This window comes from Carcharodon carcharias, chromosome 7 (genome assembly GCF_017639515.1).
Source record: "Carcharodon carcharias isolate sCarCar2 chromosome 7, sCarCar2.pri, whole genome shotgun sequence".
Classification (NCBI taxonomy): domain Eukaryota; kingdom Metazoa; phylum Chordata; class Chondrichthyes; order Lamniformes; family Lamnidae; genus Carcharodon; species Carcharodon carcharias.
Window position 1 is genome coordinate 24,433,150 of NC_054473.1, and position 27,797 is coordinate 24,460,946.

Consider the following 27,797-nt stretch of genomic DNA (forward strand, 5'->3'; position numbering starts at 1 on the left):
GAGGTGGGGGGGGGGGTACGAGAGGCAAGGCACTCGTTGGAAAAACAGGAGGCCGAGTGCCCAGCCAACCTCACCTCCCGCCTGGTCTCTGCATCCTTGTTTGCAGCCAAGTCGCTGCTGCAACTCCAATGTGGACAGCCTCCCTGGGGCTGCCTGTACCATTTTTGAACTGGCTGCCGGGTCGCCCTAGAGACAGCGGACAACAGGCCCCTTCCCCCGCCCACCCCTTCTTGGAGGTTCTCCAACTAGCATTCATGCTGGGTGGGCCTAAATTAGCCCACCAGCTTGAAATTGCGTTCAGGCCCCCATCATGGGCTTCCTGAATGCACCCCCCGCCACCACCGAGCCCACCCGAGGAGGGCAAAATACTGCCCAAAGATCTTAAAATCAGGAAAAAAATGTCCAAGCATCACAATCATACACCTGAACAAATAGATTATAAAAGTGCTGTCCACAGATTTCTATTTTTATTTTATTTAATAATGGAAGCCTCATCCTGCCCCTGGATGATGTTTCATGAAAAATGCAAAGGCCTCCTGGCCAATTCGCCAGTCCTTAAGATCGGATGGACTAGGTAAAATGACAGACAATTGCGCTGTTAATGGGCTTAATTGCCGTCCTAATTGTTGGGGGCATGCTTCTGACATTTAGCATGCGCCTGCCAACCGAAATATTGCGTAATTTCACACCCGATAGGGTCGGGCACATGCCCACCCAATCAGCGTAAAATTCCATTCTATGTTATGAAGTATGTCATCAGGTGAACATTTATCAATTTATGCCAGAAACACTGATTATTTCAGTCCAGGGTTTGCACTTTCACTGATGGACAGAGAGCACCGATGCATTCTCACTTTGAATCAATAGGAAATAATAGATGCATATTCACTCTAACCTAACAAAGACCTCATTAAGAATATAAGCAGAAATCTTACTAGATTAAATTCAGACTAGAATATGTTGTACTTCAACATTCTTAATATTGTTAATATGATAACATTTGGCTTAAACATTTATTGAACTGCAATGCAAGCCAAATTCAAATTATTTGGTCAAAATTCTTTGTGAGTTCAGCTGTGATTCCTAGGGGCCATCCTCATGGCACAGCACCACAGCAAGAAAAATGGCATCAAAGTCTGTTGAGTACTACAATTAGTGTGTATTAAAGTTGATGCTCTTAAGTTACAGTTGCAAATTGATATTTTGTCCCTTCCAGACAAATGAAGCTCTTGTAAAAATTTTAGATGATATGGACACAAAGGATCATTTTGCAATTATTATCTTTGATCATTCTTTTGGAACATGGCGAAATTCCATTTTTCAAGCAACTCGGAACAATGTGACTGAAGCTAAAGATTTTGTGCAAACCATTTCAGCCAGAGGAGGTAAAGATTACAGTTTACTACAATAAAAAATGAGAATGTATTGTACTTTACTTCAAAATTCATTAAAGGAGAAGGTAAATATAGGGGGTACTTATTCTTCAAAGTATACCGCCAATTTTTCTCTGCAGGAGATTTATACTCTGAGTTATTTCTGTTTTAAAATGTTAAAATAAACTTTTCATAATACCTTTCACTTCCTCAAAATGTTTTTTTTAAATTTATTCATGGGGTGTGGGCATTTATTGCCCATCCCTAATTGCCCTTGAGAACTGAGTGGCTGGCTAGGCCATTTCAGAATCAACCACATTGCTGTGGGCCTGGAGTCACATGCAGGCCAGACCAGATCAGAACAACAGATTTCCTTCCCTAAAGGGCATTAGTGAACCAGATAGGTTTTTATAATAATTGACAATGGTTTCATGGTCACCATTAGAATTCAAATTATACCACCTGCTGTGGTGGGATTTGAACCCAAGCCCCCCACCCCAGAGCATTGCCCTGGGTACCTGGAGTACCAGGCTAGTGACAACACAACTACATCACCACCTCCCCTTAACAAAGCACTTTTCAACCAGTAAATTACTTTTGAAGTGTAGCCTCTGGTATTATATTGGTAAATGCTGTAGATAATTTGCACACAGCAAGGTCCCATGAATACGAATGAGATAAATGACCAGTAACTGTTTTTGTTGATATTGGTTGAAGGACAATTCTGACCAAGAGCAGAATTTTACATCAGCGGGATTTTACAATCTTGCTGAAATCAATGGACTTTTGACTGACTCACCACATTTTATGGCCCCGCACCCATCGCAATGGGGCTGTAAAGTTCCACCTCAGGACTCTTTTTCAAAACGTGCCATAGAATCTGTTACGTGCAGAAGAGCAGGCAGATAGGGTTTAGGTTTAATTTCCATCTGAAAGATGACACCTGCCAATGTAGCACTCCTTCAATACTGCACTGAAATGTTGTGTGTTCAAGTTCTAGTGTGGGGCATGAACACACAACATTCTGACTGAGGTAAGGTTACTACTACTAAGTGAAGTTGCCAGTACAGGTATATTGGAATGCATTGTCCATGGCCAGGATATCTCGGATGGTGGAGTTTCCCTTCAGCGGCAAATATATCCCTGTCCATACTTGTTACTCTGCAGCCATTTCATGCTCCAATGAGCGTTAACTGGCTGGAGGTGGAACTTCAGTCAAGAGGAAGTCCCACTTCAACCAATCTGATTGGTTGGCAGCTCTCTAGTCCATGCAGCGCCAGAACTGCATTGGTCAGCACTGGGACTACAAATAGTCCCTAGAGCCTAAGTCCCAGGAGTCCAGGACCAGGTACGTTTTGGGGGTCTTAGAGCGGGGAGAGTAGGTGAGACCTGGGAGGATGGACAGAGGAGGGTTAGGGTCTCTGTGGAGAGTCCAAGTAGGGGAAGGGAGCCACCGCAGGGGTCAGATCTCTTTTGGGAAGGGTGCCTGATGTTAAAGAAGGTTACTGATGGAGGCGCCACCCACCACCACCTTATTGTAGTACCCTTTTGTGAAATTGGTCTGTCCTCACATCTGGCTCACTACAAGATAAACACATTCTGCAAACTGTAGCTCTAAAAGATAGCACGGACCGTTCAGAGAGCTATTTAACTAGCTCATCCTTTATACGCAGGTTCATTGTGGGTTTTTCCTTCTAGGCTGCAGTTTAACTTCAGGGCATTTTTTTAGACTATTTTCTGACTTCTACAAGTAATGTCTGAATTGTTCCAGCTTTTTTATGGGGCTACACAGCTTTTGGCTGCTTTCAAAACATTTTCAGCACAATTATGCGTGGTTTGGCACAACTGCCTTCAGGCTGGAATGAGGGGGAAGCAGTCAAGAAACAGGAGTGACCAGAAGAGAGACGAGAAGGTAGAGAGTACTGTGCAGGAGGCCATACCTATAGCTGGTCTGCAAGGAGAAATTCTCCAATTTCACTCTGGAGCAATGTACCAAACACTTTTGCTTCACAAGAAGATAATGACCAAGCTAAGACACGCCTGCTGCATCAACGACTCCAACCTTGCACCAGGGCATGAACAGAATTGCCTGTGGCTGTCAACGTCACCCTGTCCTCAGCTTTTAGCAACAGGCAAAATCCAAGATGCAGCAGGCAGCATCAGTGTCATCTTGCAGTTTGCTGTTCACCGTTGTATCTAGGAGATCACTGAGCTCTCTAGGCCAGGCGGAACAACTACATCTCTTTCACAAGAGATAGAGCAAAGCAGGACAAAATAATACTTCTTGCATATTGCAGGCTTCATGGACTGCCAAGTACCATAGAATGCATCTACATAGCCTTGTGTGCTCCCCATCTTCAGCTTAGCATCCTTATGAATGGAAAGGAATTCCACTCAATCATCGTCTAGCTGGTTTTTGTCCACAGGCAGCACATCATGCAGATTTGTGCCCAATTTCCTTGCAGTAGTCATGATTCCTTTATCCTCTCTGCCGCCTTTATTCCAACTACTCTATCAGGTCACAAGCTGGCAACTGGTCAACAAGGCAATAGCCTTTAGTTGGAAAATACACTTTGGATGGGTGTGGTGGGTGGCCTTGCCAGAGGCCTGTCTGAATTTTGAACACCTGAAGTGAAAGGGTCAGGCGAAGGTTAACTTAAAGTGTCAAAGCTGAGCAGAATTAGAAGTGGCTAAAACTTGTCATGAAGAGTATATGTGGAGAAATGGAAGTAAAAAGGGAAATAACAGATAAACTGTGAAGAAAGCCTGCACAATATCTCCTCCAGCATCGCCATTCATCATGACCATGTTTGTAAAACACTTAACCCCTGCCCGTGATGGTCAGTACGTTTCTTCCAAAAGATAGAGGATAAACAGATGGGCTCAGCCTTCTCCCATTGTAGTCTCCTGCTGCAAGTAGTGCACAATCTTCATCTGCAAGAACGAATAGCGTGTCTCAGTGTCATTCTTGTGAGACATTTAGACTCTGTCTATCATGATCATATATTTTGCATGTTGTGAGTAAGACATGAGGAAAGGGAAAGTGATGGTTGTTGTACTAGTGAGATTAAGAAGTGCAGAGAGAAGGCAATGGACTCTAGTGTGTTGCAGTGTTTTTGGGAGAGTTTAAGGAAGCAAGGAATGAGGCTGCAAATGGTACAAATATGGGGCAAGACTTGTTGAGTAATAAGGAAGATTCTTACCTCACAAACTCTGGTAAGGTCATTGAACCTCTGCATTGCAACTATGCCCTTAGACCTAAGCTCCAGGCATTAACTTGCTCAGAAATCTCTTCCCCCAGTAGTGGTGGTGTTTCTTGGAATGATTTCTACCCCAAACAGGGTGTGTCTTCTTCTATCCACCAAGACCTTCTTCACTGCATCAGAGAATTAGGTTGTTCTCTCTTGAACTCGGGCTGCCCTTAGCAGAATGAGTTTTGGCCAGTTCACTCTCTGCTGTCAGACAGTGGCACCAGCAACACGACCAGATTAGGTGTAGTCTACAGCTTTGGACATAGGAGCACTTATGGCTCATTTTGCTGGAATTTTATCCCATTGAACATTTTCTGATGGTTAAAAACAACCAATCAACTTGTGCTTTAACATCTAAAATTTAGTTGCCAATTTAGGTTTAGGTAGTCTCACACAACCAGATAAATTTCTATCCACGCTGCAAAATTTTAAAAGATAAAGTAATATTCCCTTTTGTTAAAGGAACAAATATAAATGATCCTATGTTGGAAGCAGTGAAACGTCTGGACAATGCCCATAAAGAAAAGCTTTTGCCTGAAAGAAGCGTCTCCATGATTATTTTGTTAACTGATGGTGATCCAAATGAAGGTTAGTGGAAATAAATGCCTTATGTGAAAATCTGTCTAACAGAATTAAATCTTGAAACTGGACGGGGAAAAACAGGTGATATCAGGTCTTATATTCTGATGCTTCCTTTGCTGCTGATAAAAAGTGCTTTGAAAACATTGTAATATTTCATAACCGATGCCTTCAAATAATAAAACACAAAAATAGGAAAAAAAACATCTAGTGGATCTTCTAGAAATTGTTGAATTGGGGGATTGTTCATTTTACAACTTTGGGGCTCCATTACAAATCTCCCTGGCATTATAAAGTTGATCTGCCAGACAACTTTTCTTGGTGGTCACATATAACTTTATTTACAAGATGGCAGCAGCAACTACACGTATGCATCAAACTCTATAACTAAACAGAAACTCTCTCCTATAGGTTCCCCACGCATCTAACCCATTGGTTTACACAGATCATGTGATCTTACATCCCAGAGTTATTCTTAAAGCTACAGTCCTACATTTATCAAACTATAATTACTACACCACCCCCACCTTTAACTTTTCTGTACATTTTGTATTTACAAGGATATTCATCTCATGACATTACAATACTAACACAGGTCATGAAGTTACAAGTTCAGCTTTTCAGGTGGTTTCCTGATCCATGTGGAATGTAGTAGCTCTACGACTTCCGCTTCTTTTGCAGGAACCACATTCTCTGGAGCTGCATTAACATTAGGTACGTCATTAGGCACAGGCAATTCAGTGTTTTCCACTCCGACAGAGACATCGGGCATGTCTGTCCTTGGTTGAGCAACTTCAACATGAACCACTGGTTCAGTAATGGTTACAGGTGGAACTTCATTTTTTTGGGGTATTTCTCTTTTTCTTAAATGATCCACATGGTTTCAGGTGATCCTGCCCTCCACTTCCACGTGGTATGGCAATGGTCTGGTCACAGAGCTTCCTCTGTGGCCAGACCATTGCCAATTCGGTCCTCCAGCAAAATTCTTTACATATACTGCTTCTCCAACAGTAAATTGTCGCTCATGACTATGCAAATCATGAGTTGCTTTTTGGTTCCCTTGACTTTTCTCCACCTTCCCCTCCAAGTTGGGAAGTATCAGACTTAGCCTTGTTCGAAGACAATGCCTCATCAGTAATTATGCGTCCTCTTTCTACTTGTCTTCTTTCTACCACAGAATTTAGTCTTGGCCTTCTTTTTGACTTCACTGTCAGCCAGACTTCTCTCAGATGCAATCTCAACTTGTCTTAGTTCAGTAGCTGAGCTACCCATGGCTTCATTATCTACTCGAATCTTGGAAAGTTCTATGACTTTTGCTTTCAAAGCCTCTTTCACATCATTTAGTTGATTCTTCAGCTTTTCTGTCTCCTTCTTGTATTTGTTGGTTTCCTCCTGGAAACTTGAACATTGCTGCATTTTCTCTGCCAACTGGTTCTTCAGTTTATTCAGAGAGTTGTTAAATTCTTCCTGTTTCTTTTCATACTTTTCCAGAGGCACAAACTTTGACCTGAGGGATGTTCTAAATATTGAGACCAGTCATTTGTGGCTGGGTCAAAGGGATTGCTTCTGCCAAACTGTGACATCTTGGATGAGTATATATTCCTTTCTTTTTAATGAACTTGGATGATTACAATCACTGGGCGAGATACAGCAACAAATCTGATTTAACCTCATTGCCTGCTTATTATAGAGTTGATCTTCCAGACAATTTTTCTTGGTGGACACATATAACTTTATTTAGAAGACAACAGCAGCAACTACACGTGTGCATCAAACTCTATAACTAAAGAAGAACTCTTTCCTATGGGTTCCCTGTGCTGCTAACCAATTGGTTTACACAGATCATGTGATCTTACAATACTGGGTTATTCTTAAAGCTACAGTTCTATTTTTATCAAAGCTATAATTACTACACCTGTATTCATTTCCTTAAGCTGTCTGAGTTAATTCCCCCAGCCCTTAATCTATTAGTGCAGTAGTGGCACCCAGGACTGTAACTGTTGACCCTTATAATCAAGACTGGATTTCCATATCTGAAAAGAAACTACTTGCATTCAAATAGCACCTTTCATGATCTCAGAACTTCCCAAAGCATTTTACAGATAATTAATTATTTTTGAAGTTTAGTCATTGTTATAATGGAGGAAATGTGGCAGCCAATTTCCTAGGAGACAGTTCTGCAAATAGCAGTATGATCATTAGATCATAGGATCATGGCCATATAATCTGTTTTCTGTGATGTTGGTTGAGAGATCGATATTGATCAGAACATCCGTGAGAGCTCCCCTGCTTTTCTTCAGAATAATGCCATGGGATCTTGTACATCCACCTGAAGGTGTTTGATTTCTCATCCGGAAAATTGCACCTCTGACAGTGCATTATTACTTCAGTACTATATTGTCAGTGTAAATTATGTGCTCAAGTCTCTGGAGTGGGACTTGAATCCACCACTTTCTGGCTCAGAAGAGAGTGCTGCTATTGAAGCACATCTAACACCTTAAATGTATGTGCTCCTTCCATTTCTCTAAAGGCAGATTGAATCAACATTGGGTAAGGCAAAGTTCGGTTTGAATCATAAGCTGTTTTATACCATGATATGTAAAACATACAGAATAATGATTGATGAGAGTGGTTTGATACTATTTCTCCAATATATGTACATGCATTATTACAAAAGAATTCAGTTGTTTAATAGAAGCTAAACTATTTCTAAAGTATATGTTCATTGCAATACCCGTTTCAGTGATAATTGTTGCTTACTGGTGATTTAGCCATTTTATAAAGAGGAGCTAAACTACCACTAACATAGCCTTAAGTCAAGCCTTGCATCCTTCCTGATAGAACCCTTAACAAGTCTGTGAAAATGATTTGTGTTCATTAATTAAATGATTCCAAAATAAATTATATTTGTTTATTTTTATTGCAGGAGAATCAAACCCAAGAAAAATCCAGCAGAATGTTAAAAAAGCTGTCAATGGCAGGTACAACGTGTACTGCCTTGGCTTTGGTTATGATGTTAAGTACAGTTTTCTGGAGAAAATGGCACTAGAGAATAATGGTATAGCACGGAGAATTTATGAGGATTCCGATGCTCCCTTACAGCTCCAGGTAAAATGATTATTAGATGTTTACAGATATTGGCTCACTTAATATGGCCCATAATTTCCCCAGGGATGCTCCCATTGCTCCCATAACTTCAACGTAAGTATAGCCAATACCCTGTTGACAATAATTAACTGGGTTACAAATGCAATTCCAGTAAAGTTATCGTGGCGGAGTGGGAGTATCTCTGAGGGTATTCCATGCATTTCACTCAGCCTTATCTTGAATCATTTTATGTACTGTGTGATATTAAATGGTATAATGGCTAGTAACTTGTATCTCTTTCGAGTACAAACCCGTTTCCATCTATTTCAGATGAAGTTACATTGTTTCATAGTTTGCCAGTGTGAGATTTGAACTCTTCATAGTTTTGCCATTGTGAGATTTGAACTCTTGATGAAGTTACATTGTTTCATAGTTTACCATTGTGAGATTTGAACTCTTGATCTTAGGGTTACAAACCCAGTACCATAACCACTTGGCTATTTAGGCCAAGCCTACTTGTATCTTGTAATCTGCTGCTGACTTGTAGTAGTAGAAACGTATTAGCTGTTTAATCCAATTTCAGTTCCACTTGAGGTGTTGCATATAAACCCAATGTACATTAAGGAATTTCCATCTGAGTGATTAACACCACACAATGAGAAACTCCTGGTTTATTTAGAGATGAAATAAAGTGGCAGTTAGGTGCTGAATTTTGTAATGTATGTTTGCAATAGCATAGCAGACTAACTAACTAGTGTCACATGAAAGTGGTTGCCACCAAATGCTGTATTATGTCTTTGACAGCTGAAAGATGGATCTCAAAAATATTGACTGGAAGATGTAGTGGGTGTCTGTCCCAGCTGCTGATTCATGTCAGTTCCTGAAATTAAGCCAAGTTTATCTTGGACATTGTTTTCTTTTTATTTATTCATTCGCATGATGTGGTTGTCCCTGGCTAGGCCAGCATTTATTCCCCACCCCTAATTGCCCTTGAGAAAGTGCTGGTGAGCTGCCTTCTCAAATCACTGTGGTTCATGTGGTGTAGGTACATGCACGCACAGTGCTGTTAGGAAGGGAAATTAGTTCTTTGGGCCTATATTAAAGAGGATGTTTTAAACTTTTTTTCCCCTTTTTTAATGACACTAAATCCTATAAGGTGGGTTATTATAAGACGTGTCCGGTCAGTTCTCCTAGCTATGTGCATGGTGGCCTTTCTTTGACTCATATATGAAGTTCTAAAATCCATTGTCAGATAAAAGGGGTAAAGATTGCATGAAGGGAGGACTGTGTCCTGCAATTTGTTGATCAGTTTGCTGCTAAAGATATCAGCTTTATAGTAGACATGATTCTTTACCAAAACATGAGGAATTGGTGTTGAGGTAAAGCTGCCACATAGCACTTAATCTAGAACAGGCAATACAACTTTTCTGAGCAAATGACAATAGCTACAAGGCATTAACTGAAGAGTCAGTATGGCGTCGCATGCTCTAATATCCAGGGCTTGTTGGCGATTCATCTATAGAGTGCTAAGCGGTTGTTGTTGAATCTCAATGTTTTCAATTGGCAGAGTCACTGTTTAATGGAATATAGTCTGTTATTGTGCTGTGGTGAGGAGATGTGGAAAAACAAAGGATATGTTATGGTGAATCATGTTTTTTATGCCATTTCAGAATAGTTCCTGATATCTGTTGTCTACCTAACATGGGCTTAAAACCTTTGGTCAGTTCTTCGGTAACTCACCAGTGACTACATACACAAAGAGTTTCTGGCTTTTTACTCACTTATTTGGTTAGTGTTCCTGTATTCTGGCTTCATATGGTGCTTTCCACTTCTGGTCTCCTCGACTGTCATCTGCTGTCTTTTGTTAACAAACCTGGCACAGTTTGCTCCACCATTACTCGCTCCTCTGCGGCCCCTTGATCTTTTTCGCTTCTAGACCTGTGATCTCCTGCACAGACAACTCTCCAAAGTTGACTCTACATCTGGTTACAAGAAGTGGAAATTAATGCCCTCCCCTGAGGAGTGTTTAGGGACAGGGAGCATTCGATCAGGTGGGACGGTGCCAGATGGGGATACCCACCAGCTTCCCACTTCTGCCCATAAATCTGTGACAGGAAGGCTTGTGGACAGCCTTCCCGCCCAGCCGCCAATCGAGGTTCTATGGATGGAATCTTACCACCTTTAAAATTTTCAGAGGTTTGGACCAAAAGTGAGTCTCAATCCTGTTGGCTGCTGCCCTGCGCTGGCTTACCAGAGGCAACTAATTAGGAGGCTGTCTTCAGGAGTGTTGGCCAATTAAGGAAAATGGGCAGGACAGGAACTCAACTGGGCCAATAGGAGGGCCTGCAATGTTGCCCTGCTGGCGGTCCCACCCAGACAGATCGATCCTATTGTGGCAGACAGGGGAACGTGAGGGCGTCTCAAGATGGAGGCTCTGAGGAATGACAAATTATTTAAAATGATTCATGGCCACAGCTGCCAGGCTAACGTTGTGAAGAGGGATGCCCCCATCACTGAATAGTGTGTGACCCTGTAGAAGAAACTACCTGGGTGGCAGGAATGGAAAAGCATCACTGTCCTCTGGTCTAGCACCAGGAAGTTTCTTCAAGGGACCTGCCAGGTTTTGGCCTGCAGTATGAGTCCCATCCACCACTGATAAGATCTATCAACGTTCCTAATCTAGTCCCAGTTGGTCAGGTAATTGGCATTAATTGGCTACTTGCTGCTGCCTATCAGCCAGAGGTCAGGCATATTCAAGTTGGCTGACCCAACACAGCATTTTCTAAAATTCCTCCAGTGCCCGCCACCAAAAGCAATTCCCTGTGGTTGGTAAGATTCCACCCTAAGAGAAGATTAGACTAAATTTCATTGTCCTTTCTTTATCATCTTCACAACATTACTTAGTATTACCAAAGATTCCCTGTATGTAAAATAGTGCTGATATTGCAGTTTCTGGCAAAAGTGAATTCCATGTGATTTTCTGTCCATTAAAATTATTGTTGGAAATTATAAGCTGTCCACATACAATGTGCCCCTCATGATCAATGCATATGTTATTTGCCCTAATATGTCTAAATTCAGGGCTTTGAAACAAACTTCCCCTTGTTACTTTAAAATGTTGTAGTGATATCCAGGATTTCCATTCCTTGTGTTAACATTTTTCTCCTGTCCTCCTTGTTGTGTTTTCTCAGGCACAAATACACAGAGGGAATAAAAGGAGATTTGGCCATTGGTAGCCATTCACAACACATATCAAAATAAATGAACAATGTGTGGTTTCATGTATCAAGTACATCGTCACATATACACTATACAGCTAGGCTATGTTTGAAGGATTTGTGTAAAGACATGTATAGCATTTCAGTATGACAGCAATATCACTTATACTTTGCAGATTGTATTTACACCTTGTTGCAGAATGACCAGATATGGTAAGCACTCAAAGAACTGTAAGGTTGTCAGAATTCTTTGAATGGGATAGCAGGAGCAGAGAACAGTATTGTGAGGAAACATTTTCCAATATGCATCCTTGGGCAGTTACTTGGCATAAGAAGACTCTGGATAGCCTTACCTTGCCAGCTCCCTAGGACTGCTATCTTCTTTCAGATTTGGGGCCAGGACCCCTGGGTATTTATTCTCTCAGCTATTACTCGCCAAGCTTGTACCAGTCTTTTCTGTGGACGAAGTCCTTCAATGTTACAACTGACAGCCTCCCCAGCCTCCTTTTCAGCACTCTCTGCAGCATGAATCTCAGCGCTGCATCAATAAATTGAGAAGCCTGCGTTGTCAAAGAACTCTGCAGCTCATGGCCCCTGCTTTTGTGTGGCAGGCAAGAACACTGATATTTGGCTGCTGTGGTGCTTTAAATGATTGTCAGCCTTAGCAAGCCAACTGTATAGTGAGAAATTGAGTAGAAAAATCTTACAAATACTCAATATCAGGAGTAAATGGTCCTGCAAATGCTTCAATAGGAGTTCCCAGGCCAAAGATTTATTAGTGTTGTGATTATTTAGAAAGTATGTCAAATTCTTTACTTTTTTTCTTTTTCATAGGGTTTTTATGATGAGGTGGCGAATCCCTTGCTTTTAGATATTGAATTGCAATATCCAGAGAATACCATTTCAGAATTAACTCAGGCCAATTTTAGACAGTATTATGATGGGTCTGAAATTGTAGTGGCTGGCAAAATTTTAGACAATAACCTGGATTCACTCACAGCAGAAGTTTTTGCTCAAACTGTAAGTATTCTCCATCAGTTATTACAATTCATTTATTTACATTTTTGATAAATTATAGAATACAGTATTACTGTGCAATAAGAGTTCGCCCATTATGCCTATGCCTACTCTTTGAAAGAATTAACTACTTAATCCGGATTCCCTTCTCGTTTCTCAAACTTTTCCAAAATGTTCTCTTACAATTAAAGGATTATCCTTTAATATCCTTTTAAAGGATATTATGATGAATTCTGCTTGCATCACTTTTTCTGGGACCTGTAAATTTTTCCTAACAACCACTTTAACAAAAATCTTCGAGAATCATAGAAATACAGCAGAGAAAGCCATCATGGCTGTGAAAATTCATTGAATAAGCTAAAGAATTAGTCCCACTTCCATGTTCTTTCCTTGTAAGTCCAGAAAATGTTTTCCTTTTCAGGTATTTATCCACTTGCCTTTTTGGAAGTTATCATCAAATGTGCTTTCACTAGTTTTTCTGGCAGTATATTTGAGATCATAATAACTCGCTGCATAAAAAAATGTTTCCTATATGTTGCCTCTAGTTCACTTTCCAGTTACCTTAAATTTATGGCTTCTTGTTACCGACTCTTCTGCCACTATCAATAATTTTTTCTTATTATTAAGTAAAGCCATTACTATCAAAATCCTTTCACATTTTGAGCACCTCTATCAAATAATCTCTTGACCTGCTATGCTCTGAGAACAACTCTAATCTCTCCACATAACTGAAGTCATTCTTCCTTGGTATCATTCTCATAAAGCTCCTCTACATCCCCCCTAAGGCCTTGACATCCATCCTGTACAATGGTGCCCAGAATTGACTGCAATACTCCACATGGGGCCTAACCAATGTTTTATAAAGGTTTGGCATATCTTTGTTGCTTTTGCACACTATACTTCTACTTATAGAGCCAAGGATGCCTTCTTCAACAGCTTTCTTACTTGGGCTGCCACCTTCAAAGTTTTGCGTATATACACCCCTGATCTTCTATTTCGGCACCTGCTTTAAAATTGCATGCATAGTGAGGCTTGACTGAGAGCCCAGACTTCCATTACTTTGTAGAAACAGATGCACACAATGCTTGATTAATAGCATTTTTTCTCTTAGATCTATTTTGTCAATGGTTCAATGTTTATTTATATAAGATAAAGAGATGTCAAGTGCTTATAGTTTCTGCTATTTATACTTTAAAGGTCTGGTTGATTGATTCTTTTATAGTGCTGTAGTAACAACATTTGTTTGAAAAAATTATGATTGGCTGTCTTTTAACCTTTTCCACACATGCCACTGTTACTACAGGGTTCACTGGTTCTATACAGGGTGAATGGGCATGGAAGTGCTATGAGTTGGCATGGAGGATATGAAGGGCCATTGGAGGTGTATGGAGGGCCATAGCTTGGCATGGAGGGTATGAGCATCCTTGGGAATGGGTGGGAGGGATGGATTGGCATGAATTGGCATGGATAAGGCACAGGGAGTGGGCGAGGTGCGAGGGTATGTGCGGGGTGAGAGCTAGAGGGCCTAATATTTAACAACACAGCTGGGTCAAAGTCCCAGAGAACCGAGACAGTCCTTAAGTTTGCAATTTGCAGTTAATTATGTTTATGCAGGCCCAACTCCAGCATGTACCCTCCCCGAACTTACTCCAGGAATGCAAATTGCACATTTCGGGGCATTTTCTGCTGAGGCGGGTTTGCCAAGCTTGGAAATTTCCTCAATCCCACTCCCCACATCTAAGGTGAAAATCCAGCCCAATATTTTAAATGCAGCATATCAAAAATTTAGATAGTTTTAGCATTTTTTAAAATCTGCTCTTTCATGTGACATGGGCATCACTGGCAAGGCCACTATTTGTTGCCCATCCCTAATTGCTCCTGAATTGCAAGGTCATTTCAGAGCCAACCACATTGCTTGTGTCAGGAGTCACATGTAGGCCAGACTGGCAAAGGAAGGCAAGTTTCCTTCTCTAAAGGATTTTAGCGAACCATATGGGTTTTTATGACAATTGATGATAGCCACTATTACTGAGACTAGCTTTCAATTCCAGAATTTATTAATTGAATTTAAATTCCAACAGCTGTCGTGGTGGGATTTGAACCTGTGCTTCCAGAGGATTAGTGTAGGGCTCTGGATTACTTGTGCAGTGACATTACCACTACACCCCTCTCTTTGATTGTATACACTATACTCCTATTTATAAATGTTAGTGTGCCACATTTTGTTGCAACCTTATCAATTTGCTGTCCTACTTCTAAAGAATTTCCTGTCTCTTAGATCTTCAACTTCTTTTAAAATGTTATCATTTACCAAGGATATCCTTGACTTAAAAATTCCAAAATGTAATCATCTTGTATTTCTCCATGGGCAGGATTTTTAGCTTGTTGGGCAGGCCCGGGAGCGGTTGTGAAGCCGACTGCCGCCCGCGATCAGGCCCCTATATCGATATCATGCTGGCTGGCCAATTAACAGCCAGCCAGTGTGAAACGTGCGGTGCTACACTGAGCACTGACAGGGCAGGGGCAGGAGGAGGGAGAGCACAGAAGTTTGCGCATGAGTGTGGGTGTGTGCTAGGAAAGCTCCCTGAGGCATAGAGCTGCCTCAGGGAGCTGGAGATTTTTAAAATAAAAAATAAAAATCTTACCAATGTTAAAAACATGTGCCCTCATGAGACTCTGTCACATGAGCAGGGACATGTTATAAATGACAATTCAGCATTTAAAAAAAATTTTAATTCCTGTTGGAAACCTCATCCCACCCATGGATGAGGTTTCATAAAAAATCCAAAGGCTGCCTGGCTGATTTGCCTACTCGCCAACCATAAGGTTGGACAGGCAGCGAAAAATTGAATTCATCTAATATGTTAATGGCCTTTATAGGCCTGTTAGTTGTCGGCTGGCATGCTGCCAACTCCCAGCACACCCGCTGACAGAAATATTGCGTGTGTGTGCGATGGCGTTGGGATGCTCGCCCAATGTCATTGCATTCCATTTTACACTCAAGCGAGTTGAGCACGCACCCATCTGCTCAGTGAAAAATTCAGCCCCATGTTAGATTTCACCCGTCATTAATAGCCCAATTAACTGAGCAGTTTGTGTCCTCCTGAAGAAACCTTGGGGTAGTTTAAACTCCCAGTGATGGTGTAAAGCAGAAAATATTGCATCAGCTGCTTTTTCTACATCCCTCCTGATTTTTGCTTCAATTACCCTCACATAGTTCTTGTCAACTTTTTCCATGCTCCTTATTTTTGTTTGGGTGGCCAATTTTAATATTATGTCATCAAAATCCAAGTATAGATCTTTATATTAAATTAGAAGAAAAATAGTCCCAACTTCTTAAATGCCTCCAGTCTACAAAACATCTAATAATCATGACTTTCTATTTCCTGTCCTCATGCTGTCACACTCCCTTTAATAACATGCTCACTTTTGTCAAAAAACTTACATTTCATCAAATGCCTTGAATACTTATCATTCATTTATTAATAACTATTACTTTCTGAAAGACTTCCTCAATTTGGCTAACCTAAACTTCCTCCTCTATGTAATTTTATTCCATATGATGGCCTATAGAAACATACTGTTAATGTTAGGCTGACAAACCAATAGTTACCTGGTTTATCTCTTTCAAACAGAGATGCTACATTGGCATTCTTATATCCCAGTATGTTTAGAAGATTGTGGTTCAGAGCCTCCTTTTTTATAAATGGGCACCGTTTTTTGCATTGTTCATGGGGCATTGCTGTGGGTGTGGAGTCACATGTATGTAAGACCAGGTAAGTTTCATCAAATAGATATAGGTTTTGCATTATCCCTTTAGTCATCTCTATGTTCTAGTCCTGCAATAGAATCCCTTGCTCTCCACTGGAATATTTTGTAATTAGGAGTGGTCAGTTTCCATAATCAAAACAGAAAATGCTGGAAATACTCAGCAGGTCAGGCAGCATCTGTGGAGAGGAAAACAGTTTTGACCTTTCTTGAAGCATTAACTCTGTTTTTCTCTCCACGGATGCTGCCTGACTTGCTGAGTATTTCCAACATTTTCAGTTTTTATTTCAGATTTCCAGCATCTGCAGGATTTTGCTTTTGTATTAATGTCCAATTTTCAATCGTTTGCTGGCCTGAGCTATTAAGTCACATCTCATTCTGTTCCCTTGTGCTTCCAGATTACCAATTTTATTAATAATACCTTACCTATTAACATGTGTAATGTACCCCACCTGTCTGTTTGACGTTCTTAGTCAGTGTAGTCTGTCCCCATAAAGATCGGATTTTTTTTATCATCCTACATTTTGCCCTTTTGTTTTTCTTTCTGCTTCCCTAACATGCATGTCTCTTTTCCCCTACCACATTAGTTTAAATACTTCCCATCAGAACTAGTTTCTCTCCCAGCGAAGAAGTTGGACCCGGCATTGTTCAGTTGAGGTTTCTGATTTAAACAGAATCATAAAGAAAGCACTTGAACATTGGATCCTTTGGACATCTCACATTGCTTCATGTACTTTTGAAGCGTGGTTAATATTGTTATGTCAGCAACCAGAGCAGCCAATTTGCTCACAACAAGGTCCCAAAACCAGCAATGAGATCTCTGACCAGTTAATCTGTTCCAGTAATGTTGGTTGAGGGATAAGTGTTGACCAGCACAATTATAAATTTCAAATCAACACAAAACGATATTCTCTGTTCGCATTATATATTGCATAAATCCTGAAAGTTTTTGTTGTTCTGATTGATAAAATTAGCTCACATATTTTGTGCCTAGCATGTAAAAGTGAAAATGTTATAAATTAGCATCATCTTTAAAAACATAATTAACTGCAAATTGTGAGCTTATGTCATGGAACAAAGAACAAAATGTAATGTACTTTCCCAATCTTCAAGGTTCAACCTAACCCTTTAATTCTCCCACAGGCCAATGAAAACCTAACTCTAAAAGCTGAAGTGAAGGTTTCAGAAGTTGAAAATGTTACTCAACAGCAGCAGTACATTTTTGGTGATTTTACTGAGCGACTGTGGGCTTATTTGACCATACAACAGCTCTTAGAGAAGCGGTAAAGTAGAAAAAGTTTTCTGTCTGCAAGGTTGAAATATGAGAATGTAATTTATGTACAAGCAATGATTGGTAGACTATCAGGCCTGATCCACCAGCACCTGAAAGATCAGTTAATGTTTTGGTTATTATCCCTTGTTACCCATTATCTTTACTAAATGTAGCTGTCACTGTTGCAAAACAGTGTATAATCATTGTAGTTTAATGATCTATTTAGGTTAGGTGTGGAAAAACTTTGCATAAGCCATTAAAAATGATTGCAGGAATATTTGTTTAAATGGCAGCTCAAGTGTTTACTGCACTGGATGACAAATATATTGCTATAAATTGTTATATCCAGGGTTTCTGCAGAGACAAATAAAGAGAAAAACCTAACAGACAGAATCCTGGAACTTTCACTGAAATACAGCTTTGTAACATCATTAACATCAATGGTCGTCACAAAACCAGAGGAAAATAAGAACGACAGCTTTGTGGCTGACAAACCGTCAGAAGATGGTAATGTTTGAATAACACTGCTCTTCATTAAGCTTTGATTTTGCAATTGACATTCACACTGTATATTAGTCAGCATACTGTGCTTAGGTTTAATTTAAAAGCTTACATTTTAGTTCATAAGCAGATTCTATTTCTCAGTTAAACATCAATTAAGGATCTCTGTAGTCCCATGTTGTTCTAAAACAAAGCTCATCTTCAAACAATTCAAAATTTTAAATTTTACAAGTAAATAATATGCTGAACAGATCAACTTATTTCATATGACCATCAAAGGCAGCTAAAAGATTTAACTTATATTGAAATAAGATAGTTGATCTTCCATTATATTGTTTCTGAGAAGTAGATGCATTGTTTTATAATGAAACATTATACTATGAAACACACAACTGTATTATTAAACAATAATGTCAATATCTTGTGCTCTTGCTCATGGAAAAAGAATAGAAAAAATATGTTACCACCTCTGACAGTGGCTGGAATTTTCCCAGGATGTGAAGACAGCTCTGGGGGTGGGAGGAAGATGAGAAAATTGCAGAAAATGACCTTGGGTTGGGTTACCAATGGGATCCCACCTTCTTCCTCCATTTCCCGGGCGCACTGGGAGTGCAGCAAAGAACCCCAGTGACTTAGCCCTGGAGGCTACAGGACTTCAGGTGCATATCCAACCACATTGTAAATGAGTTGAAGGTTTCTGCCCATACTACCCTTTCAGGTAGTGAGTTCCAGACCCTTATCACCCCCTGGGTGAAAAAATATTTCCTCATCTCCCCTCTAATACTTCTACCAATCACTTTAAATCTATGTCTTCTAGTCACTGACATCTGTGCTGAGGGAAATAGGTCCTTCCCATCCAATTTATCCACGCCCCTCACAACTTTGTACACCTCAATCAAATATCCCCTCAGCCTTCTCTGTTCCAAGGAAAACAATCCCAGCCTACCCAATCTTTTCTCAGAGCTGCAATTTTCCAGTCCTTGCAACATCCTCATAAATCTCTATGTACCCTCTCTAGTGCAATTACATCCTTTCTGTAATGAGATGACCAGAACAGCATGTAGTACTCAAGTTGTGGCCTAACTAGTATTTTATATAGCTCCAGCATAACCCTCCTGCTCTTATGTTCTGTTCCTGTGTTAATAAAGGAGATTATTCCACATGCCTTAAAGTTAGAATGCGATAAAAACTTTTCTATACATGATACTTCAGAAATTTTACTAAACTTGGGTTGAACGATAAGGCATAGATACATGTTAGGCACAGTTTTTAAAAAAATGATTATATGAATAAATGCATATTTTTAATTTCTTTTTCAGAAAAAGTCAAACTACCATACAATTTTATGAGGATTCGACAACGTAAGTTTTTTGAAAATAATCTTAATCTTTGAGACGTTTCTGAGAGCTGCTTTACAAGTGTAATAGATATTTTGTCAAATACAAATATGTGAAGGAAGCTGTAATTTCAAGGCATTGCCACCTCTCTTGTCAATGTATAAAGGATTGCGACAAGTTACACCATGAGCAGGAGACACAGAAGAACAGATGCCAGAGCCTGAATGGCAGAGGAAGAATGTATACTGCTATGATCCCAGCTGATGTTACTACTCGACAAGCCTGATTCCAGAGTGGAACCTGGCTTGATAGGTCCTAACTTTAATTTTTCATTTAGAAATGTGAAGGGTGAACAGAGTTACAGGAGTCTGTTGATGAACTTTTACTAAAAGAACAAAATATTCATTAAAAAAGAAAAAAAACTTTATTACTCTAGCCATAAAAGTTGGAAAGATTTCAATACAAACACTAGTAAATGAGTCAAATTATACTACTCCCTCACCCCAACTATATCTTCACAGATAGATACAAACTCATAAAGGTAACACAATTTACAATACCTATCTTAAAATCTAATATTCATAGTAAGTTTGCAGTACAAGTAAACTAATGGGCAACCAGTGGTCAGACACTCCAAAAATCAAATGACAGATGCCACCCAAAGTTGATTCTATGGATTTCTCATCACTTATTCAGACGCTTGTTACACTGTGAGCCAGAGGCAGGATTTTCTAGCCCCGCCTGCCACTGTTCAGACATTTGGCTGGGCCACTGAATCTCTCGCGGCAGGTCCCACCACAACGGGACTGGAAAATCCCAGCCTCTGGCCGGAATCGTCCCAGATTTGCACCAAGTGCAGTAGTGGGCGTGAAAAAATTTGTTTTACTCAATGGCCGCAATGGTGGGTTTTCGTGCCATATTGTCCGCTTTCTGTCTCATTGGTTATGCAGACATGAGAAACTTGCCAGATCGCTGACTGCCAGTCGGCCCACTACATTGTTACCTTGCCGCTTCCTCACCCCAGGCGCCATATTTATAATGCAGCCGCTCACACTTCACGATGCTTGCAGCCCAGGACTGCTCTGCTGAAGACATGGTCCCAAAAGCTGGGAAGATTGCAGCCCCCGCGATTCAGTGCTGCACTCATGGGACACCTTCTGGATGTCATGGAGGCCCACATGAAGTCCTCTAACCCTGCTCTTGCTGCAGGAGGCCCATGCAGGAGTCTCACCACTCCGGCTTTGGAAATGGTGGCAGAGGTGGTCGGTGCCAATGCTGCACACAAGAGGTTGGCTATCCAGTGCAGAAAATGGATGAATGATCTTGTCCATGCCCCCACCAGGATAAGCCAACCATCTCATCAATCTCACTCACCCACCCACAAGCCCATCAAGCATTCACTGGCATCTCACTCACTGCCAGCTCAAGGGACATTACCACTCACTCCCTCACACACTTCCTGACGTCACTATCTGGCCTCATCTCCACGAGAATTTGCCTCCTCATGCCATCCATGATTCCACTCCACACACACGCATACCTGCCATCCTTCTCATTTGGCCTGACATGTGCCTTGCGCACACTCTCTCCATCTGTCTTTATGCAGGACAAGATCACGCACAATTGCCGGGAGAGGTCCCAGACCGGGGATGGAGTGCCGAACATCAAGGTGCTCATTTAGTTCAAGAGTCAAGCGTTGGAGCTGGCTGGAGAGAACATCAACTGTTCCTGAGGCAAACACCCACATGAGGACACTGCACCACATCATCCTTCTCTCAACCCTACTCTGAGTCCACTATTCTGTGTTCATTGCAGCTGCCAAACACTAATAACTTCCACTTTTTCTCCTCAGCACATCTGACACATCGCCCTCCACAATCGCGACCATGACCCCAGCACCAAGAGCACCTTGGATGAGGACCCTGAGGCCAGCATCATTGAAGATCAATCATGGCGCTCACCGACACCGTCCACCAGTGAAGCGACACACACCTCAGTGGGGCTTGGATGTAGAGTAGCCTCGGAATCACAATCTGTTGAGCACACCACAGAATCTTTTCCACAGTAGCCGGAGGCAGGGACATCTTTGATCACTGGCACTCAGAGGACTGCTAGAGGCAAGGAATCTGATGAGCTCTGGACTCAATCCTCAGTCAGTTGGTAGAGCTGCAAAGGCAATCACGGGAACATCAAAAAGGGATGACTGGTACACACCTCAGATTGCAAGGGACAATGGAGGAGACTGTCCGCTTTCAGTCTGGGGTGATAATGCTGGCATGCCAATGCATCGAGGTCAACACTGGCAGGATGGCAGCTGCAATGGAGGCCTTGGTCCAAGACATCGGTCCTGCACTGTTGCGTGGGCTGAATTCCATTGCTGATGTAATAGTTGGCCTCCAATAGTGTCAACGCGAGAAGGGTATGGAGTAGTTCAATCTCACTCCAGCTTCCCCTTCTCCTCAAGCAGTCAGCCAGGGGCTGTTGGGTACCCATAGGGAGGAGGACCAACAACCTGACACCCCGGGGCCATCCACCCAGGTGACTCCGGGAATGTCCAGACAACCAAATCCCCTCTTCCTGTGAACTCCACAGCTCCAGCTCCACAGGCCAAGGAGGGTGCCATTGCCCTGAAAGGAGGCCGGGGCCCTCCAGGTCTCGACTCTCCAGAGGACACCTGCCAAGGTCATCACAGAAAGGGTGTAGCAGTCAGCAGGCTGCCTCCATGTCTGCTGTGGATGTCAGCGGAGCACCAAGATGTAGTGGCAGTTTTAAGAAGGTTAAGAAAATGTAACCCTTTCGAGTACAAACCCGTTTCCATTTGTTCCTATTCAGATGAAGTTACATTGTTTCATAGTTTACCATTGTGAGATTTGAACTCTTGATCTTGGGGTTACAAACCCAGTACCATAACCACTTGGCTATTTAGGCCAAGCCCGTTAAGAAAATGTAGTTGCACAGCCTGGGCACGGGTGTTAATCATTGGTACATAATATTCGCTATTGTAAATAAACTCCCAAGAATGTCTCCTTGCCTATGGTTCCTTGTTATGATGAGCAGTGTTTGTGTCACTCCGATGTGAAACCTTGGTTCCTGCACAAGATAAAGGCAGCTGTCTCAGTCCAGGGCCTCTTCCCTGTGCAGTGCAGAACCTCCAGACCAAAGCGATGGTCCGACTTCACACTCACTGGATACATTAGTGATGCCTGCACCTCGATGGTGCATGTCATTGCTGCCAGGCTGTCATGGGCAGGCTTTGCAGAGTTCTGTCATTCTCTCTGTGTGCTCTCTGCAGCTTTGAGGTGGGGCTGCCCTCCATCCCTTCAGTATCTGTGACTGGTGACAATGTTGCCCTGAAGGGGACAGGTGCTGAAGGCTGACAAAGGATCAGATGCATTTAAAATTTCATGGCTGCATCTCCAAGATATGACCCTGATCACAGAGTGCAAGTGAGCTGTCCTCAGCCAGACAGGAGGCAAACATTCACAGAGGCTATGTGAAGATCTATGGAGCGCCCTCACTGCATGTCATCATTATCCTCCAGGAATCTAACGAATATTAGGGCCTGCACTGTGTCTCCATGACATAAGCCTGAGCACTAAGGGTATGTGTGCTGCCATCAGCCACAAAGGAGTCAAGCATTCACTGACGCAAGGTAAGGGTGTCAGAATTATCCATACTGCGCATCTCGTCATCATCCTCCATGAATTTTGCGGCTATGAGGGCCTCCTAAGTGCGCCTGCCTCGTCTGTCCAGTGCGATGGCCTCATCGCCGGAATCCTCGCCTTCAAGGACCTCATCACCGTCATCCCCTTCAACATCCTCCTCATCAGAGATGTGCAGCTCTTTCATCTCTTCCTCAGCCAGGTCAACACCCTGTTGCAGCACCAGGTTGTGTAGCACACAGCAAGCTACGATGATGCGTGACACCCTTGGTGGACTGTATTGAAGTGCTCCGCCGGACCTGTCGAGACACTGGAACCTCATTTTCAAAATGCCTATCGTTTGTTCCACCAAACTCTGGACATGGCATGAGCCTCTGCTGCAGTCTGAGGCCGCTGCACAGGCATCATCAGCCATGCCCTCTGTGGGTAGCCCTTGTCCATGAGGAATCAACCCTGCAGCCTCTGTGGACCCTGGAAGATGTCAGGGATTTGAGACTTGTTAAGTATGTAGGACTCATTGACACTGCCTGGGGATCGTGCGCAGATCTGTAGGATATGTTTGTGGTGGTCGCAAACTAGCTGAACATTCAGCAAGTGGTAGCCCTTGTGTTTGATGTAGTTGACTGCTTGCTGCCATGGAGATCTAAGCACCATATGAGTGCAGTCAATGCTACCCTGCATCTGTGGAAACCCAGAGATCTGTGCAAATCCCAGCACTCTTACTTACTGGCTTTCCTGATCCTGGTCGAAATGCATAAAGTTGTGTGCCTTTGTGAAGAAGACATCCGTGAGCTCCTGGATACACTTGTGCATGAAGACTTGCAAGATCTCCACCTGTGAAACCCTGGAAGGAGCCAGTGACATAAAACTTGAGCACCGCAGTTACTTTCATGGCCACTGGCAGTGGATGCACTCCATGTCCCTGTGGTACCAAATCCTGCAACAGATGGCACATGTAACCGACCAACTCTCTAGACGTGCAGTCTTCGGCAACACTGGTTCTCAGTCATCTGCAGGAATAACAAGCGCCCTCTAAAGACTCTGGGTCCAGTGAAGCACCTAGGAGATTCAGATCTTTGTGGATCTTCAGCTGTGCGCACAGCAGACCCTGCCACCCCTCCATCTTGAGGGAGGTGCTCCTCCCTTTGCCAAGCCAGGCACCTGTGCTGTACTCTTCTCTGCTCCCTGTAAGCCATGAGGCATACCGAAAAATCACCAGGCTTCATGACCCTGATGTTCTCCTCCTGCAAGATCAAAGAGAGAGATGCACAGGTTAGCCTATGTATCCTAAGAACCTCTCTTGGTTAAGTCTGAAGGCCCCTTCTTGCATGCAGGAGAGTGCTGGCCACCTCTTAGATGGCCAGTAGGTAGTGCACTTCATGGCTGTCTGAAACCCCACCTACCTCCGCCCCACTCCACTTAACTGATTGGTGGCAGCTTCGGCCACTGGACTGCATGCTGTGTTCTCAGCTCAGGTGCCAAGCATTCTCCTAACCTGCACTGCAAGGCTGCGCCATTAGCTTGGACGATGAGGGATGCTGGTTGATACCTTAATAAAGACACCGCAAGGGGCTCTAAATGCCTCCACCGGTTGCTGTGTCATAGCCACCTTTCGCAAGGGGATTCTACAACTTGCCCAGTGGATCAGTTGTTTTGCTGTCCCCCAACAAAAATGCACATTTACTAGCAGTCTGCACAGCAAGGGGTGAAAGGTTCTGGAGCATTTGGTGGTGCTTTCATCCTTTTGCATTGCTTGAGTGGACCGGAAAGCTTCAGAGGCCCGACTCCAAGCATGTCAATGTAGCTGCAGAAGAATGCTCACTTTTGACAAACTTTTCCAAGTGTGTGGCGACTTTCCTCACCTCCCCCTCCCCATTCCCCCTACCCCGGCAAGTACTTGTGTACTCCCTTTAGTCTGTGCTGCTTTGCCCCCACCCCCTGGCTTCACCCGCACTGGAGCCCTTGTCCCGGCACCTCACTGAAAGCCACCTGGGAAGAAGCGACTTGCCTGTGGCTCCCCTGACTCCCCCACCGCTGAATGCGCCTCTTCTTTGGTGTCCTACTGGCGATGCTCGTGAATGCTGCATGAGGTTGTATGCACTCACCTCAGAGTTTCCTTCGAAGTTCAGGTAGCCAAGTGCAAACCTTTTAAAGGCAGTCATGAAGCACACCATTCTGAAGTCATGCCAATATGCACGGTAAATTTGCCGTCGGGAGATGATTCCGATGAGTAGGGCTTGTAATGAGATGCTAAGGTATTGAAATTAGGTTCCCAATGTGCAGCGGGGGGATATGCAGCCTGCTATTGATGGGTAGAGTGGACATTTGAAAACTGGCTTCACGACAGCGTGAAACTGATTTTTGGTCTTCTCGCCATATTGTCCACTCATGTCCGCCATGGTGCCTGCTGCTAATGGGACCAGATGATTCCGGCCTCTGTCTTTTTCACGAGCGTTTCCAATCTCCACACTCAAAGAACTTGCTTTGGAATTCTCTCCCAAATGATGCTTTCTCTCGTACTACTCTACTTCAACAAGTATCCACTTCCAGGATTTCAACCTTTCTTTCCAAAGTTCCCTTCCCCTGGATCTCTAAGTGCATTCAAGTTGCACCTTCCACGCATAGTCTCAGATATTCGGCTGTGCAAGCCCCAAAGGCCCACAGCAAAGAGTTACTAACCTTTAGCTACCTCGTCAGACCTCTGGCTTCTCTAAAGCCCATCTCATTCCAAGTCTGCTCCCGCAGTTCTGTCTCTTTAATCCAATGCCTTAGCAGGATCTGTTTCGGATTTCTGTCCTTGTCTCTTAATTTGACTTTTTGGGACCTCTTTCTGGCCCACTCCGTGGATTTTTGGGATTTTCTTCTTTTCTTTCGAACCTGTCCCCTGCAGCCTCTTCTGGCACTTTCTGTGGAATGGCATTTTCTTCTAGGTCACCTGAACCCTCTCTTCCCCCTGTTTCACTTTCTTCCTTATCTTCCCTTCTGTGCAAGCATGCAGGAACATTTTCCAGCTAAAATAAAGTGCACATGAGCATAGGGCCTTCTATCAACTCAACAACGAGAAACTGGACCAACTGAGCATGTATGGCCATTCACCAGCTGGCACATGAGCTGAAACCCCAAGATTGTAAAAAGATCAAACTGTGCTTGTGCATCCTTTTTGGGGCTGGAGCATGCGCAGAGACTGTCAGGGCCTGATTTCTATTTTTAAAAGTATTTTGCATTTTGGATTCATCACACCTTTTCCCTCAAGAGAAAGAAAGCTTCACAACAGTGAAGGATTCTTTACAATGGCTGTACATCTCCTTTACAAGAACTTATCATGAACTTCTAACAAATAACTTATTACATTCTATACACATAAACTTATCATCTCATTTCCCAACTGCACGTCATATCATACAATCATAAAGATTTAACCAAAACAAATGTCAACAAATATAACAAGCAAGATTAGCAGAATTTGTGCATCATAGCATTATCATAACTCAATCTGTGTGTTTCTGTTTCCTCTTATTCCCAGTCTTTAACTCAACAAGAATGTTTCATTTAAGTCCGCATGTGGTAAATTCTCATTTCAAGATAAGACGATCTGAATGGCATTTTCGTGTGTTAATGACTCATTTCTCCTCTGGTCAAAGTCTCTTTTAGCTGTTTCAAGGATGTTATTGAGACGATTTTTACATTCACACAAAAGGGTTTCATACTGCTGCTTGGTTTGATCTTTGAACATTTTATGATCTTGTTGTTTCTCCCAATCCCATTTTAAATGGGTCTTTTTCAATTCTCTTTGAGCAATGTCAATTAATTCCTCCCTCTGGAGCTTTATGGTTCATTTCAATCCTTCAGCTCTTTTACATAATTCATGAACTGTGTCATTCCACTCCAATGCAACTTTCAAATGGTCTTTTGCGCACTGTCCACTTGCCTGGATTGCAACTGCTGTATCTTGTGTGTTAACACTGGCAAGCACTTGTAAATCAATGTTTCTGGTCATTGACCCTTCCAGATTATTTTGTGGTTTCTGAACTTTTTTGTTGACAGTTCTCAATTTCCAATTCTGCAGGCACTTCAGTTGCTTCCACACTGCCCATTACTGAAGTTGATACATCAGTAATGTTACTTGGATCAGTTCTTTGTTCAACTGGATCACGATTCATCAAGGAGTTTTTATTCCCAGTAACAACATCAGAACTGCAATACTTCATGCCACACATTTCCTCTTTCATTTTTTCTAGATTGCATCAAGGTTTAAGAACCTCATTGGAAAAACTCAGCAGGTCTGGCAGCAAAGGCGGAGAAGAAAAGAGTTGACGTTTCAAGTCCTCATGACCCTTCAACAGAACTCAGTTCTGTTGAAGGGTCACGAGGACTCGAAACATCAACTCTTTTCTTCTCCGCCAATGCTGCCAGACCTGCTGAGTTTTTCCAGGTAATTCTGTTTTTGTTTTGGATTTCCAGCATCCGCAGTTTTTTGTTTTTATTATTAAGAACCTCATTGTTCTTTTCATGACAAAGCGCTAACAGTTCACTAATTTCAATTTTTAAATCTGTATTGAACCAACTGTTCTGATTTCCTCTGTAATTTCTTTCCCTCTTCAAGGCATTTTTCACAATACTTCATAGGGACTTCTGATACCTGAAGTTCATCAAATTTCAACTGAAGATCGACCTTTATCAAATTTGCTTCTACAAGTTTGTAATTTAGAAATTTCAAGTCCTCAGTCAAAT

General features: G+C 42.3%; 1 protein-coding gene across 1 annotated transcript in view; it reads left to right on the plus strand.

The window, feature by feature from the left end:
• The window catches only part of LOC121279985 (inter-alpha-trypsin inhibitor heavy chain H3-like), a 101,757-nt gene that overhangs the window by 18,315 nt on the left and 55,645 nt on the right, over nt 1-27,797 (plus strand). Inside the window, exons 7-13 of the mRNA XM_041191607.1 lie at nt 1,217-1,385; nt 5,087-5,212; nt 8,130-8,311; nt 12,343-12,528; nt 17,437-17,576; nt 17,916-18,078; nt 20,056-20,067. Coding sequence (XP_041047541.1) covers nt 1,217-1,385; nt 5,087-5,212; nt 8,130-8,311; nt 12,343-12,528; nt 17,437-17,576; nt 17,916-18,078; nt 20,056-20,067 — 978 coding nt within the window. The remainder of the gene's footprint in view (nt 1-1,216; nt 1,386-5,086; nt 5,213-8,129; nt 8,312-12,342; nt 12,529-17,436; nt 17,577-17,915; nt 18,079-20,055; nt 20,068-27,797) is intronic.